The 17996-nt window shown below is 37.4% G+C and overlaps 2 protein-coding genes across 6 annotated transcripts; both read left to right on the top strand.

The window, feature by feature from the left end:
• The first annotated feature begins 2712 nt into the window (after positions 1–2712).
• On the top strand, positions 2713–7542 carry LOC114827541 (SH3 domain-containing protein 2-like). 5 transcript variants are annotated; one of them, XR_003776634.2, is made up of 11 exons: positions 2713–2942; positions 4203–4325; positions 4408–4477; positions 4574–4725; positions 5684–5785; positions 5968–6168; positions 6320–6382; positions 6500–6652; positions 6755–6829; positions 7003–7103; positions 7266–7542. XR_003776634.2 is itself a non-coding variant. In XM_029109547.2 (11 exons), exons 1-11 carry the CDS (start codon positions 2883–2885, stop codon positions 7267–7269), a joined length of 1044 nt encoding a protein of 347 aa, XP_028965380.1. In that variant the 5' UTR covers positions 2713–2882; the 3' UTR covers positions 7270–7542. The 5 variants fall into 5 exon arrangements, 3 of the variants coding, with proteins under 3 accessions (XP_028965380.1, XP_070663044.1, XP_028965379.1); XR_011572292.1 differs by having other exon boundaries at positions 7003–7085; XM_029109547.2 differs by having other exon boundaries at positions 7063–7103.
• A 1979-nt stretch (positions 7543–9521) lies between these two features.
• LOC114827542 (uncharacterized) lies at positions 9522–12233 on the top strand. Its single transcript, XM_029109548.2, has 6 exons — positions 9522–9800; positions 10291–10356; positions 10944–11018; positions 11299–11425; positions 11536–11640; positions 11765–12233. The coding sequence occupies exons 1-6, from the start codon at positions 9634–9636 to the stop codon at positions 11906–11908; spliced, it is 684 nt and encodes a 227-aa protein (XP_028965381.1). The 5' UTR covers positions 9522–9633; the 3' UTR covers positions 11909–12233.
• Positions 12234–17996: the final 5763 nt, after the last annotated feature.

Genomic DNA, 17996 nt, shown 5'->3' on the forward strand with positions numbered 1-17996 from the left:
TGCATTTTTCTCTCTTTCTTGTAGGGATAAATAAGTCTTGGTGGCTATTGGCTTCCCTTTTCCATGAAGACTCTATTTCCAAAACGAAGTGGAAAATCTACATCAAATTGGGAAACAACTTTACACATGCCTAAGCAGCTTGGAAGCTCTACACCTACTACCCTTTTCTGCTTGTAGTCCAGCAGGTGTGTGTGCATTTGTCGAGCCAGAAATAATTCCAAAAATCTAGAAGACGACACGTGGACTTTTCCTTAAGAAAGACAAGATTGCCCTCACTAAATAGGCATGCTTCTCAAATACTCCCATGCGCAACTCAACATCATTAAAGGTCTAAACAGTTGACTGCTCGTGGCATTAAAAAGTCAAAGGTATTAAAGATAAAGTTAATTACTAAATCATATCTTTAATACATTCTCAATTGAAGGTCAATTCAATAAAGTAAGGAATATCTATCACAATCAATTAAGGATACTCCCACCATTATCCCAAGATATTTTCTCCTAATTAATATCTTGGGGAATATTCTTTACTCATCATCCAACAGATGACACACCTTGACCAATAGGATGCTGTCATGTGTACAGTGAAACTCTAACCCGATGGCCAGCCACCTCTTCCTACAAATACCGTATCTTCACCAAATTTAAGTAAGGTTTTTGTTACGCATACAAGCTCTAAACACTCACTCTTCTAAGAGAAACTAACTTAGGCATCAGAGATCCATTGGCCAACCCCTTTCTCTCTTCCCCACCCCACTCCTCTTGAGCGTATGAGGCTTTAGGATTTGATCAAAGGTGTTGATTGTTTTGTAGTTACATTTTCGTGAAAATCGAAGACGGCGGAAATTAGCTACCACAACAATCACCATCTCAACGATCAAATGATGATCATGTTTTTTTTTTTTTTGAACAAACGATGTTGATAGGTGCATCATGTATCATATTTTCATGTTAATTATCCCTAAATTTTGTTAAGGAATTGATTATAAAAGAGCCTTATTACTTTCCTTTCCTTAATTTTAGCCAATATGCACACTTAAAACGTTTTTTGTGATAATTTGACTTTCTGAAGGAGTTTTGGTGCAATGCCAATTGGAGAAGGAAGCTAAAAGGATGAAGCTCATTGTGTCCGAATTTCATAATTTTCCATGAAAACATTCATTCCAGTTTTAAAAATCAATCCCGCAGAAGTTGTTTTTTCCGTCAGAAATGCGCAGCTGTAGGAGAATGATGATTTGAAGGCTTTCCCGATTTTTCCTAATGGAGTGCGATATATGCTTGGAAAGATAAGAGATAAAGCTACGTTTCTTATATTTTTGAAAAAAAATTCCAGAAGATAAATTGACTCTAAATTTGGCACGCAAGACAGATGACATATTCCCAAGCCAAGAAAGATTCTTTCCTAGTTAGTGTCATTAATTGTTTAGGAGTTTGTTTTATTTAGGAGAGTTTCTCCCAGTCATTTTAGGGTTTTTTTAGTATAAATAAGGTGTCCTAAGCTCTCTCTAGAACATCCTCTTGACATCACCCCACATCCATACTACCATTCACCATCTCCGCAATTTGTGAAGAAGAGCTTAGGGACGTGCTTTGCCATGGACTCCTGGTTCTATCTTTCTTTTATTTTTATTTCTATGTGTAACTAAGTTATTTTCTAAGGTTTATGATGAAGCCATGACATGAATAGTTGCGAAGTACTTTGTTAATTATTATCCTATTATATGCCATGTTATATTCTTAATCTTTGTGTGTAATTTATTCTAGATTTGGATTTCTAATGACTAATCACCTTTAGGAATTTTGCATCTAGATATTTAGATAAATCTATGTGGATGACCAATCAATTAGGTTTATTGGAATTAAGATTAAGAAGAGTAGACAAACTAGTGAGGATGACCAGTATCAAGCTAGTCCTACTTGGTTGACATGATTCTTCTATGTGTAATGAGTTTTTATGTGTTTAATTGTATGCTTAACCAATAGGATAGGATTATCATGTAGAGATACACGAGTTGTTGTTTGGCCACGGATTGATTCATACCTTAGAAAGAACAACCTTTAAGATTGACATGGTAATTGGATGGTTTTCTTATTCTTGTTAAGTATAGTCTTGCTCAATTATTCAATTCAATTTATCATTTGTTTGTTTAATAAAGTCTAGTGTGATAAATCGGTTAAATTGGTATTAAAGCAGTCCTTTGGGATCGACCTCGTATATGCATATATTATTACAATTGATTTGTGCGCTTGCGAGTCTAATTTGGTTTAAATTAATTTATTATTTAGGTCAATTTAAATACACATCATATGTTATCTACATTTAGCGAGCTAGCAATAATGTGGTTCAAATTCGCCTTTAGCGAGAATCAAATCTAATATCTCTTACTTACAAACGAAGATGATTACTATCATACCTAGTCCTAAAGGGCAAAATGGCAAATGATGATCATGTTAATTACATATATTTTATTTAAATTCTAAAAAGTTAATTTCATTCCTATTTTTGTCATTTGGATTCCATCTATGTAAATAACACATGCAAAATATTAAAAGGAAATTGTTATTAACACTCCAAAAATCTCATTCTAAACTCCTCATAAATGTATTTTTTTTTCTAATTATAGAAAATTTCAAATGTCAAATGAAATTTTTAGAATACTAATAACAATTCCCTATTAAAAAACTAAAATATAAAACAAATATGAGTTCAAATAGGTGAAATGTCTGCACGCACACGACCGAAAGCTCAAACAGCTCCATCAAAGCAAAAGTCCCTACCATTTTATTTGAAACCCAAGCCTGCCTGCTTTCATCTCTCTCTCTCTTACAAATTCTGTTGGTGGAGACCCCAAACACTCGGCAGATTTGGCCCTTCAGTTTTGAATGGAAGCTATCAGAAAGCAAGCCACCCGGCTTCGCGAACAGGTCGCCAGGCAGCAACAGGTACCCTCAACCCACAATCCTAATTCCCACCAGATCCAATTTTATTTCAATCTCTTTCAATCTCTAACTCTCTGTCCTGAATCCATATTTGATGTTTCATTTGTTACCAAATTTTAATTCCCCGCTGAGTTAGCCCGATTTTTCATTTTTCCAAGTCTTTTCTTTTTCTTTTTCTTTTTTTCTTGGTGAAATTTGCAATCTTGTTCTGCTGGCAATGCTTTTATCTCAGTTGGGTTTGAGATTCTTGATTCACTTCGCATGGTGTGATGCAACGCAATGCATTTGCTTTTCAAGTCTTAATCTTTTATGAATTTTGTTGATTGAGATTCGATATGCAACCGAAATTTAGTGTAATGTGTAATGAGGATACGCGATGCATTGCTCCGATAACCTTCTTGGAATCTGATGGTTTATTTTGGGATTTTCATTTGGTGAATTGAGAAATGATGTGAGGAGGATTGCAAAAAGAAGATATGGGTAGAACAATTTGCTGCAGTTCTTGGTCCATACCCCCTTAAAAATTATAGCCTAGAGTTTGTGTTATGGGATGCAGGTCAAGCTTGTTCATCCAATGAAACGTAATGTTGTTAGTATGTTTTACGCCTCAATGTATTGCTCCAATAACATCTTTGGAATCTGATGGTTGATCTTGGAAGCTTCATTGGTGAACTGAGAAATGTGTCTGTGGAGGATTGCAAGCAGAAGATTTCGGTAGAACATTTTAATACGTTTATTGTTCCATATCTTGGATAATTGTAGCCTAGAAGTGTGTTTTATGGGATGCAGGTCATGATAAGTAAATGTGTTCCTCTTATGTTTTACATGGCAATGTGTTCTTAAAGAAATTGGGTGGCAATGTGTTTTGATCATGGGCACATTACAGATGGTCATGGCTGCACACTGATTACCTTGGTGTCTAAAGTGCAGCTGAAAAACTATTAACCATTTAAGAAAGTTGTGCAAACAATGTGTTAAGGGATTTCCATTTCTGTTGTAATTTTATTTTTCATGTCACGTTTTCTGTTCATGTGGTCATATTCCTACACATGCACCAAAAAAGTATATGGTGTATCTTCAACGACTATCTATCAATTAGAAGCTCCCGTATATTTCCATCCTTCTCTGTTATTAATGATGTTTTTTAGGTGAACAAATAACATGGCTAAACTTGAGCGTATGTTTGTTGTAACAAAGGTTTACTTACATTTCATTTTCATTTAAGTGTAACAGACAATCTGATTACTTTTCGTTTTATTTTAGGCTGTCCTCAAGCAGTTTGGAGCTGGAGGATACGGAGGTTCAGATAATTTAGTAACTGATGAGGCAGAACTCGTGCAGCATCAGAAACTTGAAAAGCTTTACATATCAACACGTGCCGGCAAGGTGGCCTACTTCCTTTCTTGCCTCCTCTAATTTCAGTTAATGTTTTTACCTCTACTTATAGAAATTTTAATTCATGTTGTAGCATTATCAAAGGGATATTGTTCGTGGTGTGGAGGGATATATTGTCACCGGGTCCAAACAAGTTGAAATAGGTGAGTTCGTAACTTATATGTCATTTGTCAAGCTTGAAGCTAATTTCACAAGGCCTAATATTCATATTAAAAACCATAACCTTAATTATTGGATAGGAACGAAGTTGTCAGAAGATAGTAGGAAATATGGTGCTGAAAATACGTGTACTAGTGGAAGTACATTATCAAGAGCTTCATTAAGCTATGGGCGAGCTCGTGCTCAAATGGAGAAGGAGAGGGGGAATCTGTTGAAAGCTCTTGGTACACAGGTGTGACAAAATTTTCTTCACTTAGATGCATAATTCTATAGATACGACTTTTGCATATGTTTGTGAAATGGTGGAATGAGTAATACATTTTCATACTGATTTTATAATTTATTTGATTGATAATTGTAATGCAATTTTTCTTTTTGGCCGTAGGGGGTTGGACTATACAGTTGCTCAGAAAATTTTAAATTTAATTATCCCAGGTTTAATGTTAGAATCTGTTTATTAGACAAGTGAAGAGGGTGTGGATTCAGATACAAAATTCTACCTCTTCTTCTGTATGCAACTTTGTGACAATAGTGAACCCAAGTTGTTGCATCAAGAGCTTCCCAAACATTATGCATAAACTTATGCAGAATGAAGGACTCAAATTGGCAGCTCTGTTATGTTTAGTTGTTTACTTTAGTTACACTAGATATGACAAACCAAGTTATATTTCTCTTCTGAGATATTTTCTGACTAAATGTGCCAAGGAAATTCTTATAGCAACTAAGATTTTGTAGATTTATAGAACCAACAGTCTGCATCATTCTTTGTACAGGGATACTGCATTAATAAATTGTTGCATTCCACCATGTTCCTGCCATTCACAATATTTCTGGTAGTATTTTCTTTTGGTTGTTGTGTTCCAATTTCTTTAACCTCAAAGCCATACCTTACTGGTGGGTAGAACAGAGGATGTTATTGACATCGATATCCTGTTTAGATTCTGTTCTCCTAGTTTAATCTTTACCGCTTTCCCCCTCCAAAATTAAATTTCCGAAAGGCATCATCCAAGCTCATTTTGCACATCCAACATTGATTATATGCTTAAACTACATTTTGTTCTTCTTGACATTTTATTTCAGTCATCCTTTACTTGGTAAATACCATTGTATGATTTAATTTGAAATCGTTAATTCCTTCTTACTGCTATCAGAGGTTAAGTTTGTGACACGGTGTTTAAAAATACTATTAGGTGGCAGAGCCATTAAGAGCAATGGTAATGGGGGCTCCATTGGAGGATGCTCGGCATCTTGCTCAACGTTATGATAGAATGCGACAAGAAGCTGAAGCTCAGGTATCTTTAATCTGTGTTTACCAGAGACTTTCTGAGTGTTTTCTTCCCACAACAATATTTTATACTGGAATCAGTGTGCGTCAACTGATGCACCTTCTATTCATGCAAATTGGTGAAAGCTAATTCACCTGGTGGATTTCTTGTACAAGTATGTCATTGTGCGTTCTTTTGAACCTAGACAGGCTAATGAAGTTTCCAAACGCCAAGCAAAAGTGCGGGAAACACCAGGAAATTCAGAAAATGTTATGAAACTGGAAGCTGCAGAGTCGAAGCTGCAAGATCTGAAGTCAAATATGGCAATATTAGGGAAGGAAGCTGCTGCAGCAATGGCAGCTGTTGAGGCTCAACAACAGAGGTTGACACTCCAGCGACTCATTGCCATGGTAGTACAAGTTTTGTGAATATATACTTCGAGATAAATACGTTAAGCCTAAGTAAATGTTTACGTGTTATTTATTGGGAATTAATGTTTAAACTTTCTTCCTGTTCTTATCAAAATGTCTTTCTTCTTGTCAATTTTGTTCTGGAATGAAGGTCGAGGCAGAGCGTACTTATCATCAGAGGATCCTTAAGATACTTGATCAACTTGAAGGAGAGGTATGCACCCCCCCTCTCTCTCCCAAATAAACTAATTTTCTCAACTATGCAAAATCCCATTTTTTATTTCTGTGTCAATTGATGATTTTGGGTAATGTTTTTTTCTGATATTGATAGATGGTATCAGAACGACAACGGATTGAAGCACCTCCTAGCCCTACTGTTGAAACCACCATGCCTCCACCTCCATCTTATGAAGAAGTTAACGGCATATATGCTTCTCAAACACATAATGGATCGTCAGACAGCATGGATTACTTCTTAGGGGAGGTTAGTAATCAATGAAATTTCTGAATTCTTTTTGCTTGTATGATGCAACTGCTGCACTTGAAGGCTGTTCATTTGTGTTGTTTATTTGTCAATTTATTGCAGGTTATGTTTACGTATCAAGCTGTGTCTGACATAGAGCTCAGTTTGTCAGTTGGCGATTATGTTGTTGTGCGAAAGGTTTACAACTTACTTGGATGTTATACTTCAACTACCTTGATACTAAATTCTGAATTCGGGTTGGCCCTGGGCTTGGATTTGGACCAACCTAAGATCTAATCTAAATGGAAAAATGAGCACGATCTATTGTTTTAATTGTGATTACTAATACATACCAACTGGATCCACTTTAGGTTGGGTTGAGTACAATTTAACCTTGCAACAATAAGGCATGATCCGGTTGGTTTTTGCAGATTTCAGATGCCTGTCATCTGAGGCAAGTCAGTGAATCCAGGTTGAAGATTGCAGTTCTTGTTTCTTTATTTGCACATGTGTCTGCTGCTTGTGTTGAATAAATAAAACAATCAAACGAGAAGGAAGGCGAATGCCTAAATTTTTGTAGTGCATTATTGTTGATGCGAGTTTCTAGGTTGATTATCTTTTGTTCTTTCTACAGGTGACAAACAACGGTTGGGCAGAAGGCGAATGCAAAGGCAGAGCAGGTTGGTTCCCGTTTGGATACATCGAAAGAAGGGAACGAGTTCTCGCAAGCAAGGTGGCCGAAGTGTTCTAGCGTTTGTGCATGGGACAGAGCGTTTTTCGATTCTTTTTTGTTTCCTCTAAATGTGTATTTTTGTTATTTAATGTACTTAATGATGGAGAATACGTTGGTTCAAATAGAATAACAGTGTATCGTATTGATTGATACAAGTATCGTTTCTTTACTGATTTCATATCTGCCTTGCAGCACTATGAACAACTTGGTACATTTGTATTTTTCCTTACTTTTGTTTGTTTCATATCCAACAGCTAGATTTCTCAGTTATCTTACCTATTTTCTCTCCTGCACAACGAATCGTGTGCGCATGGGTTGCGCATGACCTGGTTGGGTTTAATGATGTCATAGCGACACTCCAACGACAACCATGTACGATGCCACAACGATGCTAATGATACTTCAACAATCCAACGACATTGTTACGACAACGCCATTGGTTGTGCATGGGCGGATTTTGACCTGTTTTTGTTGTTGTTGGAGTGTCGTCATGGTGACATTAGACTCAATTGGGTCATGTGCAAGCCATACGCACAAAATCCGTATACAGGAGAGAAAATCTGTATAGTTATATTGACGTAGATTTGGTATTATTCTTGGTTTGAGGTTTTACTATGCAGCTTTTACTGAGCAAGATTTTAACGATGCCACATATACGGAACCCCATCATCGTTATCATCTTTTTTGTCAATGAAAGAAGGTGCGGCTCTAAGAAGAGGGTGGAGGGTTTGAACTCGAGATGTAGTGGGTTGAAGAAGAAGGCACTAACCACCATGGGTGCCAAAACAACAATTTTGCAATGCAGCTTATTCCTCGACAAAAAGAAATGAGTAGTTATTTGTTAATTTTTAGGCTTTCTATTCAAAATTGTCATTGAGATTTGCATAACTCCTCACTTTGGTCCTTAAGATTTGAAATCAATAGAATTGGTCCTTGAGTTTGTCTATCATCAATCATTTTGGTCATTCCTTGAAAAATCTCCATTAAATAAGAATAGAATGATCAAAATACCCTTAATTTTTATCAAATCATTTTGGTTCATTGTTTATTCAGGGTATATTTGTCATTTTGATCCTTATTTAACATAATTTTGCATTGAATGACCAAAATGATTGATGATGGACAACCACTTATATTGATTTCAAATCTCAGAAATTAAGTGATGTATTATGCAAATCTTAGAGATCATTTTGGCTAAAAAGCCTAATTTTTATTTTAACTGTGTTAGTTTTTGCTAATCATAGAATTTGGTGAACAAATACAAATACAGATGGTACTTTACTGTGGTGACAGAATGCAATCATGCCTATTGTAAGGTAAGGAGCCCGAATAGAATTTGTTGATACTTATCCCCTTCAACGAAGACGGAAGGAGCCCTAATAACCTCACAAGTCCAAAAGCCCTAGGTAAGGTAAGAGAGAAACAAGTCCAATTACGCTAGCCCGCAAGGCAGCCCAAATATTTGTGGCACTAGGCCATAAAGGCCTTTCTAATGTACATTTAGATCGCACATTTGAACAAATATCGTTACTTTAAATTGTTTGACTTAATGAAATGAAAGTTGAATAGGCCTTACTCAGATGTGTAATTTAAATGTACATTATGTGTGTTAGAAAAATTCACTTGGCCACGAACCCCAATCAAAAGACCTATACGAGCATTAATCAAACAAAGAGTTTGCATATGATTTCCACATTTCACAAGTATCGGATACTCCCAATTTTTTTAACCGTTAGATCTTTACTAAAAACACAAAAATCAAGATCTAATAGTTAAAAAGTTAAAAATATCTTACACTCCAGAGCAATATATATTTTTTGTTCTGAAACAGGGTAAAAGCGTATAACATAAGTGTTCAAAAGTACCTTCTTCTCTTAAAGGTGGAGGGTTTCAAGTCTTTATTATGGTGTTTGTGTTCATGATTGCATGTTGGTTATTTACGAAACGTTATAAAATGATCAAAAGTGCTTTTAGATAAAATAATTTTGGATTCTAAAAACACTTAAAGTATCTTCTGCAAGAAGCAATTCAAATATTTTTTCAAGATTCCAAAAATATTTCATCAAAACTATTTTAAGTCATTTTAAAAGCACGAGCCCAACAGAGCACTTTCTTCTCTAGTATATAATTATTATTTATCTTTATAATGGCTATTTTTGTAATTTTCAGCAGTAGCAGGCCCTTTTTCATTGTTTATAATGGCTACTGAGAATTTAGGGTTTTAGAAAGGGCTTTTCCCGAAAATCTCCGGTTGATATTCTGATACAGGATGCAGCGGACGATCACAATATTGCGTGGTCCTCTGGGCAGAGGCCGAGGGTTTTCCTCCACCTCATCGTCTTCCTCCGACAAAATCGTTGCGTCCGTGCTCTTCGAGAGGCTGCCCGTTGTTATTCCCAAAATCGACCCCGTCGTTTATGCGTATCAGGAATTCGCGTAAGTCTGCTTCTTAATCTCTCTCTTTATGTTTTTCTTGTTTATTTTCTGTTTGGTTGCTCAGAAAATGCGAGAAAGTTAACTAGATAAAGAGGGTTGGTAGGGCTTAGTTGCACAGAAAGTTGTGGAAAGGACTGAAAATGTTGATTAATTTACTGTACAAAATAGGTGGCCTTGCTGAATTGAGCTGGATTGAGCTCAGCTTTACATTTTCATAATATTGGGGACAATACATTCTTGTGTATGCATGTAAATCAGATTCAGTTTGCTTTTTGTCCTGAATTGCTCTGTTTGGGCGGTTTTTACTTTTCTTAGCCGCGATGGTGGGTTCTGGGCAAGTGACTGAAGGCTTCAATATTGGTTTTTGGGGTGATGAATGTGATATGGTGATAGATATTGACTAGGGTACCTAAATTTGTAAAAATGTGGTTTATTCTGTTGATTATATATGTAAATTTGTGTTATGAGTGGCTCATGTTGGGTTTTTTAGGTTCCGGTGGCGACAGCAATATCGGCGCATATATCCCGATGAGCTTTTAGACAAGTCTAATGCTAGGTAAGGTTTGTTTCAAAGGCTAACGTTGTTCTCGTTTAATCGCAATATTGGCACATATATCTAGGTTTATGTTGTTATATACTCATTTAATCGCAACTACATCACATGTTCTCGTTTAAAGAAATAACTACATTTCGTATAAATGTCGGTGCTTCTTTTTCTTGTACTGTCTGTAGCAAACACATCATGGATGTTCATTATTGTTCTAATCACTAAGCTCTAAACATTAGAACTTCTTAATTGAACTAATTATCCAAATATTAGGTCTGTTTGACTTGAATGTCTTTAGTTTTTCAAAAGGTTATTATTGGTTGAAAGTTCCTTGAAATGACGATACATTCTGTAGTGGATTCTGTTTCATGGGTCTCAGAGTTATGAAAAGGGATAATGTTGATATTAGTACGAGGAAATGTGTTTTGCATCACCATCCAATTCATTTATTCTGTTCTAATTTTATGGGTAGAACTGGAAGTATAGTTTATAAGCAACTTTTTGGTTTGTTGTGTAAGCATTACTCACACTTGATGTCCACAAGACATGCAAATACAAGTTTTCACTCAAACAAACATGACACTTACTGTGAACAGGGGAAAAGGTGACTACCAGATAGATTATGAACCTGCTCTGCGGATCACTGAAGCTGACAAAAAGAATGATAAAAAGTATGCAGTACAATTTTGATGATGTTTTTTAAGAATTTGTTTTTCTTGCTCTTTTTTAAAATTTATATTTTTCAGTTTTTGTTTGAAGTTAAGGAGCTCATAAAAAGTTCTTTTTGCTTGTAATGTTGCAAGATCTTCATATTCTTTGTAAAACCTTTTCTACAACCTTGTTGGGAGCTAGAAGACATACAATTGTCCTTTACTGCCAGCTGTGGGACATTTCAGTGATTTTTATTGGTAGTTAGGCCTTGAATGTTAAAAGTTGATTCTTGTTCTTTAGGTCATTGCAGAGAGCCCTTGACAGAAGACTATATCTTCTTCTCTACGGAACCACTGATGGATCTGCTGGAAAATCAGTCTGGCATTTTCCAGAAAAAGTTTACCAGTCTGAAGACACACTGCGGAAGGTGATGGTTGCTATAAGATGCCATATACTTATCATCTTCTTATCCTCCTAAAATCCCATGTAGTTTCTTTGTTTTTATTTCTCAGTTACATACATTCGGTTTATTTTCAGTGCGCAGAATCTGCATTAAAATCAGTTTTGGGAGATCTGTCACACACATACTTTGTTGGAAATGCTCCCATGGGCCATATGGAACAGACAGCAGAGAATATGAAGGTTTGTTGTTGTAAATTATGTCCGTTCTTACGTGGGATTGGCTTTGGCCAATAAATGTTAAAGTACATATTGGTGCTGCTGTCAATCCTGTATATTAATCAGAATTTCATTTTGCCCGATTCAGCAATTCTTTTTCAAGTCTCAAGTGATTGCAACGAACAAGTTGAACATTGGGAAGTGCGAGGATTTTGTCTGGGTGACCAAGGATGAATTGATGGAGTACTTTCCTGAGAAAGCTGATTTCCTTAGCAAGATGATCATTAGCTGAATTCCAACACGTGTGTTCTGTTCTTGCATAAGGTTTTTGCAATTCAGTTGAAAAATGAGCATGGACTCTTGGCGGAAGATTAAAGCTGACACGGAATTGTAGGCTACAATGCCGAAATTGAAATTTGCCCGTGTCCATGCTTTTAGCAGCTGAAGCTAGCTCAGCACTTGAATTTTTGAATAGTTTCTTTTGAGTTATGTTGTTGAATCGGAGCTGTTCCGTGTGGCCTTCTCATTTGGATCAGTGCTGTTTGTCAATGTAATTTCCCCACTTTCTTCTAATAATTTGTTGCAGCAATTCATGCCGTTGAGTTGTTGATTCACAACTAGTTTTCTTAGCAAAGGTTCGTATGCGGATATATACTATCAGTACTGTACCTTGAGGCCTTTGGATGTTCAAGTAGTTTTCTTCATTTTTACGGATATTTTTTGTTAGTATCCCGAGCCTCAAGATCCTAGAATCATGGCCGTTCAATCGAATCGTGCGGCTAGGAACGTGTAATCTTTCCCTCTGTCCTCCTCCCTCTTCTCCCTTTAACTGATGACACACCACCCAAATCCAAACCCCCAGACTAAGGTCTCTCTCTCCTTTCATATTTTCCCTTTAATTGACAACTGGAGACGACCGACTACGGTGAGTTTCTGGCGGCGACGGTGCACTGGAACAAGCTGGAGAGGGAGGAAAATCTGTTGTCGCCGTTCTCGCCGTTCTCGTTATTCGACAAGGACGGAAGCAGGTTCATCACCATTTTCGAGCTGAGGCAAGCCTGCAGAGAGTTTGGATTGGCGAAGCTGCATATGAGAAAAAATTATGCCCAAGGAATTTTATGTTGGAAATTGAAAGATTGAGTCTCGACCGTTCGATCTTTAGTGAACGGCTAGGATCAGTTGATCTTTAGGGTCCTCACATAAAGAATCCGGAGAGGATCATTGATCAACATAATCGGAAAAGGAAATTACAGGAAAGGGAAATGCAAGAGAAGTAGAAGAAATTAGAGTAAATTCATATCATTTCATTCATAGTCTCTTTACATCATAAAAGACGTTTAAATACATCTAAGGATACGTAGGGTTTAAAATGTAGATGAGTCTTATGAGATTACCATTACATGGACCTAATGGATAGCAATAACAATAGGTAGTCCAATTGGTCATAACTGAAGCTCAATAGCCTAGAGTCGCATCAGTCTAGCTTGAATATTACGAGATAGGGCAAGAGCAGCGTTTTCCATCAATGTTGTGAAATTGATAAGAATATTTGTGAAGCTGTAACATTATATAGTTTTTATGTTCATGCGTGACTCTAGCCATATAAAATATATGATAAGTTGACCATCAAAACAATGTATTTAGACTCAAGATGAGCAATTTTGGAATTTTCGGAGCAGCTATATATTAAGAAACTGGCTACAATTGAAACAAAGATAAATGTTTCAAAAATTTGCAATTATAAGAAGTTAGATATTGGAGGAAACTAATACTTTATTTGCCTTTTGCTTCTTTTCTTTGTCATCTTAAGGAGCTTTTTGGCTAATCCTACTAACGTTTCTCACAATGACAAAGCCATCATTATTAATGAGGAATGGGTTCGAAAAACCAAACACCGAACCAATGTCCAATAAAACAAATCTGAATCAAGTAAACCGAACCAATCTGGTTGATTCAGTGCTTCGGTTTCAATTGCAAGGGTTCAGACACCGAACAGAACCGAATTGATTCCAAAACCAATTAAAAGGACGTCGGTTTATGTCCCTTATCAACCCTAATTCTATTAAGCATTGTGGTGTGAACTTTGCTACATCGCTGTTCTCAGTCTCTATGACATGGTTTCCTTTTTCTTTGTTTCTTTGTCTGCTGAATTAGGTTAGATTATATTTCATAATTAAATTACAGCACCTTGGGTTTGTTATGAACCCAATTTGTAATTGAGGTTTATGCTTAAAGTAAAGAGTCAAATTAGTTGTAATTTATGGTTTTTACTAGTTATTAGGGGAATTTGATAGAAATGCCAGCTGGCAGTCACACTTCATGTATAAGAGCATCTGCTCTTTGTTTTGAAACGAAACAGAATTTAACAAAACAAATCAATAAAAAAATATTGGAGCTCTGCTCCTTCTATCTTCCTCCTTCCTTCCCTTCTATGTGCTATAGTTAAGGTTTGAGTTAGGGTTTGAGATTTGGGTTCTAACAATGGTATCACCCATATCAATTCCTGGATTCCCTTCTGTGCACACCCGCCAATCCGCTGCTACTTGCGACGCTGCCTTGGAATCCCGTCTTGCTTCCTTGGAGGCTTGCGTCGCTGCTTTACCTTCCCTCATCACCGCTGCGATCGACTAGGCCTTCGCCGACGCTCTTACACAATTTCGTCGCGACATGTTCTTTCGAGGTGCTGGGGAAGGTATCTCCGCCCCTTTTGCGAGCGATCATCATGGTTCTCCTGCAATTGATCTGATTCAGCTAACTCGGAGCCCAATCTATGCTGAAGGAGCCCAATCGCAGCTTAGTCCGTCGACAGTCCAAGCTCTACCGCTGCTTTCATCTTCACCGTTGTTGCAAGCACTTGCAACTTCGGCCGTCAAGCCACACTCGAAGGACTCCGCTGCAGCTACAGTTTTGCGTCCGGAATCGAAAGCAGGGATTCATGCTTCAACGATGACCTCTGCTCCGCGGCTACTCCATGAGCACTCATTCTCCAATACTACGAAAAATAGACCTAAGGTAGTTCTTAATTTGAGTATCATTTCAGCAACTTCGGAGGCTAAATTCCCTTCTCTTTTGACTGATAACTATGGTGCATACCTGAAAGATAAATTTGGATGGGTTCATTGGTATCTTGTGGGAAAATTTGTGAAGAAGAATTTCTGTGCATTGAAACTGTTTGATGAAATGTCTAAGAGACAGAATGACAATATGTTCATTCAGCCACTGGTTCACAATATTGAAGTTCTCCATCTTGACTGTCTTGCCATCCAGCTCCATTATTTTGACTTAAATTGCTACCTTGGTTTTGAATATGGAAGTACAATTGTTTTAGGTAGAGCTTTTGCTTGTTCATCTGGTTTTAGTCAGAAGCCTATGTTTGGAGCATTTGGGTCCAATCTTGCTCAACCAAGTCCTTTTGAAGGTCCAACTCAAACATCACAGGCAGCATTTGGGGGCAGTATAATTGGTTCCTCCACACCAATTGGTGACATATGCTACTGTAATGGCATTTGGGATAAGGGTGGAGGCTCTAAATTCAACAAAATGCAATTGAAGATGGCGGTGGCTCGAATAAAGCTGCTGAGGAACAAGGGGCAGGTGGTAGTGAAGCAAATGAGGCGTGCCATTGCCTTGCTCCTACAATCTGGTAAAAACGTTATTGCTCGAATTCGGGTTGAACATGTGATTAGAGAACATAACACTTTGGCTGCCAATGAGTTCATTAAGCTCTTCTGTGAATTAGTAGTATCTAGACTTTCTATCATCGCAGAGCCAAATGAGTGTCAGCCTGGTCTCAAAGAAGGAATTGCTAGTTTAATCTTGGCCTTTTCTAGGTGTTCTGAGATTTTGAAACTGATCTCACTAAGGCATATTTTTTAGGAAAAGTATGGTAAAGATTTTGTATCTGCGGTTGTTGATGTACGTCCCTACTGTGGTGCGAATCGCATGCTGTGGTGTGAATGAGGACATATGCAGTTTGTAGACTCAGCTTCAAAATCTGCCAGTTATGCAATGGCTGCTGCACAAGTTGCTGCATATTTGGCCAACAAGGACTGCAATCAGGACATTAATATTGTATCTCTCAAGAAAATAAAAGAAGCTTCCCCGTTGAGTTTGATAGTTTCCTTACGATCGATATGTGAGGGCAGATTTCAATCTCTTGACCAGTTTCTGTCTCGTGAATATTGTATATCTCTTGCTGACAATATAGAAAGTAAAGTCAAGGTGAGGGAGAAAGGTTATTCTCAACTCTTTTCTGAAGTGCATAAATTTGCTGATGTGATTTCCGAATTCAACAATATGGTTTCTGCAATTCCAGCGATGGTTACACAGTTTGATGAGCTTAAGCTTAAGTTCGATGAAGGGTCCACAATGAGCAAGCTTTGGATTGTGAATGTGGGTGGCAGTGAGAGTCTAGCAAAAACTGAAGTTCTAGGGGAAAGCCTTAAGGAAGCTCAAAACGTCAATAAATCTCTTTCAACTCTTGGGGATGTGATCTCAGCTTTGTCAAGAATTAAGGCTTTGAACCGGGTGGGACATGTGGATGAAGACAATGCCAAGGCCATATCCTTGTTTGAGAATGTAGTGGACCTTAGTGATGCTATTGAAGATGAAGTCAAGTGGGTAAAGAATCTGATTAGAGGAATAGTTGCTGGAAATATATTTGATCTTGGTTATGCACAGCTTGCAGAAGTTCTCTCAAAGAAGGGTATGTCCTTTTTAGTTACTTGTCAAAACCTTATCCCTCAACCTTGGGTTATCGATGACTTAGACGTGGCAATGGTTGTGTGTGTAAGATCCGCGTGCAAGCATTCGGGTGCATTAGACCATGGAATAATGGTGTACTCTACCTGCTCTATAAATTCACTTGGAAATGAAGATGTGGTTGCTGAGATTTTGCGGAGAGGTGGTGGGGCTCTTCACGGTATCAAATTACAAGGAATATCAATGTCCATTGAAGATAAGAGCAAGAAAAGAACCCTCTTGTCTTCTTAGATATATCAATTGATAGGGACCCTGTGGAACAAAGCAAGAAGAAGAACCCTCATGTCTTCTTAGATATATCAATTGATAGGGACCCTGTGGAACAACTTGTTATTGAGTTTTTTGTTGATGTTGTTCATCAGACAACAGGGAATTTCAGGGCTCTCTGTACAGGTGATAAGGGATCAACATGTCATCGAGCAATAAATGGTGTTGAAAACAACATCAAATGTTTGATCAAAATTTATCCAATGCTTGAAATGGCAAACATTGCTGATGTGCAGGACTTGAGTTTTATTATGGAATTTGGGAATAAAAGTTATTTAGTGCTGAATATTTTGCAGCCTAGCCATAATGTTGTGAGAAAGGACATTATGGACCAAGAAGGTAAAGGAACAAATGGAGTTGAGCCTCATGACTTACGACCCATTATATTTGAGTTACCTCTCCTTGATCCTGAGGAAGTCAACAATGGTGTGCTTGAGGTCGTCGTACCCAGTGCACAAGGCTCCCACTTTACGCAGGGTCTGGGAGAGGTGAATGTCGGCTAGCCTTACCCCCATTTATGGAGAGGCTGCTCCCAAGTCTCGAACCCGAGACCTACCGCTAATGGGCGAAGGCACTTGCCATCGCACCAAGTGCGACCTCTATAATGGTGTGCTTGAGGTGTCTGAACTAAATGATATGGCTGAGAAGGTAATTGCAGTGCGGAATAAACAAGTAGCTATTGATGGTGAGGTTGTTGCTATGACTGTTGATGGAGTGAATGATGCACCTACTTTGAAACTTGCTGATATTGGGATTGCAATGGACATTTCTGGAACTGAAGGAGAGTGCTGCTGCGTTCAAACAAGTTTCCACAGTTTCTTTTTTAAGCCTTGAGGACAGGGCTAATTTTCAAGGGGGAAATATTGTTATGAACCCAATTTGTAATTGAGGTTTATGCTTAAAGTAAAGAGTCAAATTAGTTGTAATTGATGGTTTTTACTGGTTATTAGGGGAATTTGATAGAAATTCCAGCTGGCAGTCACACTTCATGTATAAGAGCACCTGCTCTTTGGTTTGAAACGGAACAGAATTTAACAAAACAAATCAATACAAAAATATTGGAGCTCTGCTCCTTCTATCTTCCTCCTTCCTTCTCTTCTATGTGTAATAGTTAAGGTTTGAGTTAGGGTTTGAGATTTGGGTTCTAACAGGGTTTTGAGCTGTAAAAAAAATGGTTGGTTTGATCACGTTAGCATCTTATTTAATCTCAGTTTTCTTTTCTAGTTTAACTTTGATTTTTTGTTTTTTTTATAATGTTTTCTTGAAGGAAAAATACAATGGCAGTGTTTAATCAGTATTGGAATTTTTTGGTGATAAAATCCAAATTTGTCAAACCCTGAAACTCACTTCAA

This window comes from Malus domestica, chromosome 10 (genome assembly GCF_042453785.1).
Source record: "Malus domestica chromosome 10, GDT2T_hap1".
Taxonomy (NCBI): Eukaryota; Viridiplantae; Streptophyta; class Magnoliopsida; order Rosales; family Rosaceae; genus Malus; species Malus domestica.